The 9,287-nt window shown below is 47.5% G+C and overlaps 1 protein-coding gene across 1 annotated transcript in view; it reads right to left on the bottom strand.

The window, feature by feature from the left end:
• The window catches only part of LOC135810064 (uncharacterized), a 9,257-nt gene extending 310 nt beyond the window's left edge, over positions 1-8,947 (bottom strand). Inside the window, exons 1-4 of the mRNA XM_065323531.1 lie at positions 8,641-8,947; positions 4,080-4,334; positions 475-941; positions 1-169 (exon numbers count right to left, since the gene is read on the bottom strand). The exon at positions 1-169 is cut by the window's left edge and continues 310 nt beyond it. Coding sequence (XP_065179603.1) covers positions 1-169; positions 475-941; positions 4,080-4,334; positions 8,641-8,789 — 1,040 coding nt within the window. The 5' untranslated portion in view covers positions 8,790-8,947. The remainder of the gene's footprint in view (positions 170-474; positions 942-4,079; positions 4,335-8,640) is intronic.
• Positions 8,948-9,287: the final 340 nt, after the last annotated feature.

Raw genomic sequence — 9,287 nt, 5'->3', positions numbered from 1 at the left:
TGATAGTAATGGGCGTACTCCTCATCTGCCTTCATTAGATTGACCATTTTGTCACCCATGGCCTCTCCAATGTTCATGTACGTCTCGGCGTTGCCACCATAATGCGAGGCTGAGCTTCCTCCCATGGAGAGCGGGTGAGAGTAGACGGTCCCCACGTTGCCCTCGAATTCTGAATACACACACACACAACCAGACGAGACCGGATGTGTTGCAATGGATGCCAACAACACGCATTGCCAGATAACAATGGTCAGGGAGTAACTAGAGCTGGGACAGGCATGATAAGAACTTTGCCAGGTGTTATTAGGTATTACTGAGCCCATCAGACATGTCTCGTAATCACATGGATCTCCAAGCCTAAGGTCGATCTGCAGTCATGCACAAAGACAAGTTAATAGTGTGTACATTGATTTAGTAATACAAGTTTTTTTACACAATAGAGTAAACAGCCAACACAGGTGACACGATACTTACGTGGGTAGAGTGTTGCATTGGCCACGTTGAGCATTGCCTGCAGGATCATGCCCTCATTGCCAGTAGCACCCATGGGTGTCTGGCCAAGGGAGGCAATGACGAACTTGGCGCTGGGAACATTGTACTTCTTGCGAAGGGTCTTGATCAGCTGGACAAGGTTGGTTTCATAGCGCTCTGAGAGACCGCTGTCGTATCTGTCACGATCTCCCTGCCACCAGAAGAAACCAGCCACTTCGTAATCGGTCTCTTCTGGCATGTATGCTGAGAAGTTACTGAGAACGAATGACATGCGCTCTGTGTCTCCGTCATACTGCTCACCCGCCATCCAATTTATAGGTTTTGGCTTGGTTCCCTTCGCCCACTTCTCGGGAGAATCATGATATCCAGCATACGTCCACTGGTTTCCTTTGCTGTCCGTGTAGGCCCATTCTTCCGATCCAGGTGGGAGCAGATCCCAACCCAGTGCTCTGTAGACAAACATATCACATGTTCAAAGTCATTACTTTAGTACGTCCACGGCCAATCTATGATCCAGGAATGCTGACAACTAACATGTTACTTAACACAAACAACAAACCTACTTAGAAGTAGGATACCTCCTTGGACAATAATGTAAGGACAAATTGGTTGGTTGTATCCAATTTCGTAAGAAGTGTCAGCACCGACGCAATCCACAAAGTCAAGTAAAGCCAATTTAGTTAACAAACCTAACTGAATGTTTTGGGGAAATTGTTGCATAGTGCAAACAGTGGAGCAGGGCTAGGCTATTGCAACTCAGAGTTACATGCTGTTTGCCACCATCAGAGGTCTCGGCTTCATATCTCCATGGACGCACCAAATGGGGATCGTGTTGGGAGAATTAAGTTGAAAAAGAACACAGAAGAAAGAAAATGAAAAGATTGTGTTGCTCAGTGAGCAAAAGAATAAGTTTTAAGTATTTGCGTGAACACTGTTAGACTTTTAAATTCAAGAGGAGACTGTCTGTGAGGAGAAGGAGAAATTATGTCCAAGCAGGGTAGGACACTGTGGATCTACCCTCTTACTCGCGTATCCCAACCAACCAGCGACTGATTTCCCCCACGTTGCAAAGCGCACGGCTGAAAAGCTCTCAACGGTTCGGTTCCGCCCTGCCACTGTCAAGAGAGAACTCCGGCGCCTAAATGCATCGAAAGCTACTGGACCGGATTGCATTCCCGCGCGAGTTCTGAAGATGTGTGCCGACCCCCTAAGTAAGCCACTCTCCAAACTGTTCTCCCTTAGCTTCTACAGCATGGTTATGCCGACATCCTGGAAGACAGCTAGAGTCACACCCATTCACAAGAAGAAATCCAAGAACCTGCCTCAACACTACAGACCTGTGTCTCTGCTGTCTATCATATCCAAAGTGATGGAAACAATTGTCAATCGTCAGATAACCAGTTTCGTGGAGTCCCACAATGTCATCTCTGCGAAACAGTTCGGGTTCAGAAAGGGCCTGAGCACAGCCGACGTCTTAACCAAGCTCCACTGTGAATGGTCCCGAGCAGCCGGCCTAGGAGGAGCCGCCCATGTTTTGGCGATAGACATAGCAGGCGCCTTTGATAAAGTCAGCCATGCTGGCCTGCTGCATAAGGCTTCCGTGTACGGTATAGACGGCCCGCTTCTCGGATGGCTGGAAAGCTACCTGCACAACCGGCGCCTGCAGGCTGTTGTGGGCGGCCAAGAGTCCTCCCTGCACCATATCCAAGCAGGGGTACCACAAGGTAGCATCCTTGGACCAACGTTATTCCTCCTGTACGTGAATGACTGCGAGGACACCTTGCCTGCTGGTGCTGAGCTTGCCACGTATGCAGATGACACGACACTGTATCAGTGCATCTCTGCCACCGCCAGCATATCCGACTCTGCAGCACAACTCCAGGAAGCAGTGGACGCCGTCTCCCACTGGGGTTCCAAGTGGAAGGTCACCTTCGAGCCATCCAAATCTCAGGCCCTCATCATCGACCACCGCAAGCCTCCCCCAGCGTTCCCACCAGTGCTCTTCAATGGAGTGACTGTTCCTGAAGAGAAGGAAATTAAACTTCTGGGCATAGCATTCGACTCGCAACTGTCCTACGCAGCACACCTCCGGGCCGTGGCCTCAAAGGCTGCCCAACGCCTACACTTCCTGAGAAAGGTTGCGCCCCTGTTGGACTCCAGCGGCCGCACGGCAGTCTACAAAGGCTTCGTGCGGCCAACAATGGAATACTGCTGCCTGGTGTGGATGGGGTCAGGTACATCCAGACTGGACAAAATCCAGCACAAGGCACTGAAGGTGATTGGCCCAGGCGCCTGGCTCCCCAGCCTGAAACACCGCCGACTGGTTGCTGCGCTTTCGTTCACGTTCAAGCTGTCTTACCTTCCAACAACAAGCCCCCTGAAGCCCATCCTCCCACCTCCAGCCAATCCCCGCCCAGCGGGTGGTCGATCCACTAGGTTAGCCACGGAGACTGCCCACTGCCACCCGCTCCAGCTCAAGTCGACGCTGCCCGTGCGCATTCGTAGCAGCCTCCAGGGTTCCTACCCAGACTGCATTATTCCCTTGTGGAACAGCCTACCAGCGACCATTCTACCAGCACGGCCGCAACCCAGCCAGCTCCAATTATTCAAAGAAAAATGCAACAAGTATCTGCTGCACCTGAACTGGCAAGCAGCCACCGACGCCCTATGAAACGGTTTAGACCAGTGCCTCACTAGCATCCTCCTCCCCCCCCCCCCCCTTACCACAGTGTGACGTTATCTTTCACTCTGCTTCTCTCACGACCATCTACCCATTGTCCTTGTTTCTCACTATTATTCATTTCCCCTCTTCCTCCTCTCTACATGGTTTTACTGCATTATGGCGCGCTTTGTCTGCGTAGACGCCGAGACCTTTGAGGTCGGCAGAGCAGCCTGGCCCCGCCACCACTTCTCGCACATATTCGGGAATATAGTGGACTTTCGTATAAAAAAAAAAAAAAAAAAAAGTATGCTATGTGTGGCCCAGTGCCAGTTCGTTCTGAAGAGATGGTGATAAGCTGCTGTCTTGAACTTTTGAATGTTCTTTGGGTGAAATGGGTGGGGAATGATAGAGGCAGGCAGCTCTCTAGGCTAGCAGTTCCCTGCACCTAGATTTATGCACTTGGGCACTTGCCCATTGCTGTCCTGTGATTGCACCATTGCTGCTCTGTGATTGCACCATTGCTGCCCTGTGGCTGTTTCCTAGGTTTACTCCAGTAGCTTTGCTCAATTTCCTTGGAGAAACTAGTGGCTGCACCGTCCAAATGGGGATGACGGAGTGGGGAAAGGCTGGGCTCACATTGTTCCAGTGTTGCATTGATACAAGATACATGTACATGTATGTCTTGTTAGCAGATCATTGTAATGAGCATGAAAATGGGAGACGCAACGAACTAGCCTCGCTTCACTATTCTACTGTGTAGAGCACTCTGCCTAGGTACCATCCAGGGAGTAGTAAAATACACGTATTTTACTACTCCCTGGTACCATCTAACTAACTTTCAATACAGAGGCTGAGCACATCCTCTTGAGAGAAGGCGGTACAAACTTGAAAGGCAGTCGATGAACGCGAACACATAATATTTTACCTGTTTCCAATGCAGCCCTTCAGGATCATAACTTTAGGCTTTGAGAAGTTTCCCACAAAGTTTCCAATGCCCAACTCAGGTCCAATGGTGTTGCCAGTAACAGTCATCCATTCGTTGTGTCCCAGTTTGGCTTTGGCGAATGATTCGTTGCCGCTGCCAATGATTTCCACGTAGCGGACATCATCGCGGACGGCCCAGCTGTTGTTTTTGGCGTCCCAGAGATACACATACTTATGTTCGGTTTTGACGGCAAACCTGCACAACACAACACAACACCACACAACACAATCATTATCATGATACACTACTCAGCTCTTCACAAGACCGACCCGGAGCGGGCGAAGGACCAGCGTATTTCTTTTGCATTTCTGCCAGTATGGCTAGGGGCAGGCAGGCATAGTGGGATGGTCTAAGACTATGATTTAGGCGCTGCATCTGCGCCTTGATCCTAGAGGGTGGTGGCGTTCCCACGGCGGATGCGGAAAACTCGGCTTCCAGCCGAGTCTCACGCGAACCGTGAAATTTATTTTTATCTTATGGTCGATTGAGTGAATCCCGAGCAAGTGCACTCCAAGTGAGCGCGATCGTTTGGCCGAATCCGGAGTAAGTGTACTTGGAGTGCAATCCAACCACACCGGCTTTTACAGAATCTTGGTTGGATGAAAAAACTGAACATGTATCAGTTATCAGGTGTTTACTGTGTACGTTGTTCCTCTCTGTGTTTGCACAGAGCCAGAATGCTATGGGACTGTTTACCGCCATCACTCACTTCTATGACCTGTATCCCCTAATTCAGACATTCCCTCTTCCAGGATGTTTGCCGAAACACACACTACACTGATGGCCGCATGATTCCAACACTTTAAAATTAACTTGCGCACTTTCTCTGACTACATGTACTTCTTTTCTTCATTTTCTTTTTGCACTCTTTCCGGAATACATCGTATTTCTATGAGTAGGAGATTCCCTGGACAGGCCTGAGGCCTAGAGCCTCTGGGAAATCCTTGATTAGATGCAATACACACAAATACAATACAAATATACACTGCTTTGAGGGAAAGATGCAAACGGGAAAAGTCTGAAGAAAAAAATTGACTGTCACCACCAGGACTCGAACCTGCGACTTTCGCTTGAGGCCAGCGATGCTCTAACCACTGAGAGACAGATGCGCAAACGTTACTGTAATTAATTTTATAGAAAAGAAAAAAGGACCCAGGAACTACAGTTACGCTATAATGTCCACTAACACCACCAGTTACTAAACAATCAGCTCATGCGATAACATTGTACGACACTGATCAACGGTACTGTCGTTCTACACCTAACTGGCAGTAACGGCTCTAGCACATCCTGGATGCCCACTCCACCAATTTTCCAACTTGGAAGGTTCTAAGTTAAAGAAATAACATAAGGAGGGGAAGGTGAGCGCAACCAAGACAAGCACGAGCTAAAAGTCTCAGCTGGGAAGGACGTTGGCGGATGTACATGCATGTCGATAGACGATGCTGGCCAGACCATTGGACAATACGGTCAAACCATGATTCAAGGACGCAAAGCAACATTCCATGCAACTTGTGTGGCTCAAAGATGCGAAGATCGGGGAAGCTATGCGAACAAGAATCATGCAAAACCGAAAACAGCACTGTACTCGGATTATGACAATTTAGATGGACAATAAGCAGCGGTAACAAGCATCTTTGAGCTTGTCTTGGTTGCGCTCACCTTCCCCTCCTATGTTATCATAATATTATAACTTAGAGCCTTCCAAGTTGGAAGGCTGATGGAGTGCGCAACCGAGATGTGCTAGAGCTGTAAGCCAGTTAGTTGTAGAACGTCAGTACTGTCGGTCAGTGTCGTGCAATGTTATCGCATGAGCTGATTGTTTAGTAACTGGTGGTGTTAGTGAACATTATAGCGTAACTTGTAGTTCCTCATTCCTTTTTCTTTAATCCTCGGCTCTCCATCCGAGTCTATTATTGTAATTCTGTTGAAAATATTCTTGTATTGTTGTATAGAAAGGAAAAGGACATAATTATGGATGCGAGTTCTGTCCACCACTGTAACTAGATACTATAATTATACGGTCAGAAAGTGCGCCAACTACAGTCCATTCACAAAAAGATGGGCCCTGGCTCTGGCGAGCTCCCGTATTAGGCGATTTTTCAAGATTTTATCGTACACAGTGCAGTGCTGTGAAATTTGAAATTTGAGAAGTTGGAGGTCACCTTCCGGGTGGAGGATGCTGCCTTGCGTTGGATATCCTCGTATCTGTCTGCTCGTTCTCAGGCTGTTCGCTTGTCTTATTTCTTGTCTGATCCCCTCCCTGTAACGTCTGGAGTGCCCCAAGGTTCCATTCTGGGTCCTTTGTTATTCTTGCTTTACGTTAATGACCTACCTTCAGCTGTCCCCGATGTTAGTTTGTATGCGGATGACACTGGCCTTATCTGTTCTGATTCCTCCCCTGCACAATTACTCCTTACCATGCAGCATCGCATCAACAGCACTGTCATGTGGATGCAAACGTGGAAACTCCAGCCCAATTTAGACAAGACAGAAGCCATGTATATTTCTTCATCCCCTCCTGATCAACCATTATACTTCCCTGACTCGACTATGCTTATCCGTGTTGTTACTCAGCACAAACATCTGGGTGTGATGTTTGACTGCAAACTCTCTTGGGCTGCACATGTCAACTGTGTATGCAAGCGAACCAGTTCAGCATTAGGGGTACTACAACCACATTGCACTCATTTGCCCATCCAGTGTAAACTATTATTTTATCAGTGCTATATTCTCCCTATATTCGACTATTGCGATACCGCTTGGTGTGGCCTTTCTGACACAACTCTGAACCAATTAGAAGTCCACCATAGATTTATACTTAAAATTCTTTACAACAAGGATCGATGTTTTCCTTCGGATGCCCTTTATCGACTTGCACACACTTCTCCTCTCTCCGTTCGTCATAAGCACCATCTCTGTACACTGGTTCATAAAATATTTCTTCATAAAACCCCTTCACACATGATGAAGTACAATTGGTTTTCGACAAGCTCAACCCGTAACGCGCTCATCCTGTCAGCCCAGTATCTAAAGTCCCCTTTGTTTTCCGGCTACTCTCATTGGTTATCATTACCATACGGTCTGAAAACTTGTTCTTCTATTGGTCAGTTTAAAGATCTACTATCACAACTGAACTAGACGCAATAATTATCATCGAAGACCATTCTCGAATACCTGGGTGATGCACGAATTTTGATAGTGCTCACTTCCGCTAATCGTTTTTCTTTGTAATTTTCCATTCATTTTCTGCTCTAATTCATATTTGCTTTGTTTTCCTAGCTTACTATTGCCGTGGCTGGCTCAACGCCCTTGTCTCAGGGGATTCTGTCCCTGCATTAGCTATGCTTGTCACATGCTATGAGATTGTGTCTAATAATAATAATAATAATAAGAAAGGGTACCCGAACTGGGGTTCGAACCGTACAATGCACTGTTGCAGGCAGGGTCAAACGGCCTGGATTTTGATGATTTTTCCCAATTCAGTGCTCTTGAGGCAAAACCTGGCCGAAATCCTATTCTTGCTATGGCTTGCTTTTTGGAGAAATAGACTTCAGAAACATAATTGGAAAAGGATTCCATAGGGGATTTCAGAAAAAATTCTAAAACAACTCAACGGTTGACCCATTTATGGCCCGAGAAAAGCTAGAAGTCCATCTTTTTCTGAATGGACTGTAGGCACAAAACTGACAGAGTGCTGAGACATTCGACTGTATACTAGTAACTAGTTACAGTGGATTGGTGGACAGTTTAACTCGTATCCATAATTATGTCCTTTTCCTTTCTACATTTATTATTGGCTCAACATCCGAGTTTCAAATTGTATTGTTGTATTGTACTCGTATTCTGGTATATTTGCCGAGCTATCTTGCTCCACATCCTGGCAAAAAACTGCGTACATTTTACGTACCACACCCTTGCTTTGTTCGATTGCGCCGGCGTTGCTCGGACCACACCGCCTGCTCGCACTCAATACAGATTCGCCAACGATCAATTCTCCTATCCACGATGAGAATTAACCGTATTGCGTGACCCATCCTTTCAGCGTACTTGTCTTTCCTTTTCCATCTGGACTCCTCCTCAGGTGCTTTCCCTTTTCTCTCTAGACTAGTAGTAGTACTACATGTAGTATAGTGCTGGCAACTGAAATCCGACCCCCCCTAGCGTCTCGTACGAATCGCTAACGCAGCTAACGCACCGCTAGGGGGTCGGATTTCAGTTGTCAGCACTGTACTAGTGCAAGTACATGTACATGATTGTACATGTACGTGCAACTACACAGTCTGCGGTAGGCATACATAGTGTACTTCGTCTGGGTAACGCGTAGTGAGAGACATGGGGAAGCTGCCGTACAGGGCTAGGGGTGCATGACCGTGCAATCCCGTCTCTCGGCACCGGGAGTTCAGCTCGCTCTATTCGACTCCAATGAGTGAAGAGGACCAATGATAATGTATCGGGGAGAAGTAAAGAGATTTACAAAACAAAAAACGCACACACGTACCCGAGCGATCCGTTCTTATTGTCCGGACCGATGCTACCTTCGCCCAACATGTTGGACTGTCCCATGAGCAAGAAAACTTGGGCCTTGTCTTGTGCGTGACACGCTACTACCATGGCCACAGCCACGATAACTGAGACCACACGAATCATGATGAATCGGGCGCAGCTCCAACCAGCCAAGAAACTTTCCGCAAAGTCAAAGAGTCGCGAAAGCTGCCTACCTCAGCACGAATAGATATAGAGAGTGTTGGGTGGTGGTGTGTCTTTTTCTTTTCCCTTGATAATTATCGTTCCCATACATCTACAGAGTAGACCTACAGACCTCAAGTCTGTACTGCATGTCGCTGGGTCCGAGACAAGCAGCTGCTACTACAGTGCTAGTCGACTAAGTACTAGAGTAGTAGAGAGTGTCAGCGCTGGCAGATCTAATTATTGTACATCTTGGGGGGAGGAGGAGAGGTGTGTGGGGGAGTCACTGGCGATCGTGACACTGCTTTTGGCTCTAGCGCAGATCACAGGAAAACACAAACAGTGCGGACAGAGTGCTGACTGTTCTACAGTGGTTTGTACGTACACTGTACATGTCACTTGACCTGAACCAGTGCCTTTTCAATGCAGCACCCTGCTCGAATAGCTGGCAATTCATTT

Source organism: Sycon ciliatum, chromosome 2 (genome assembly GCF_964019385.1).
Source record: "Sycon ciliatum chromosome 2, ocSycCili1.1, whole genome shotgun sequence".
Lineage (NCBI taxonomy): Eukaryota > Metazoa > Porifera > Calcarea > Leucosolenida > Sycettidae > Sycon > Sycon ciliatum.
Note: the sequence above shows the minus strand (reverse complement) of the source record. Positions and strands in the feature narration are given on the sequence as shown.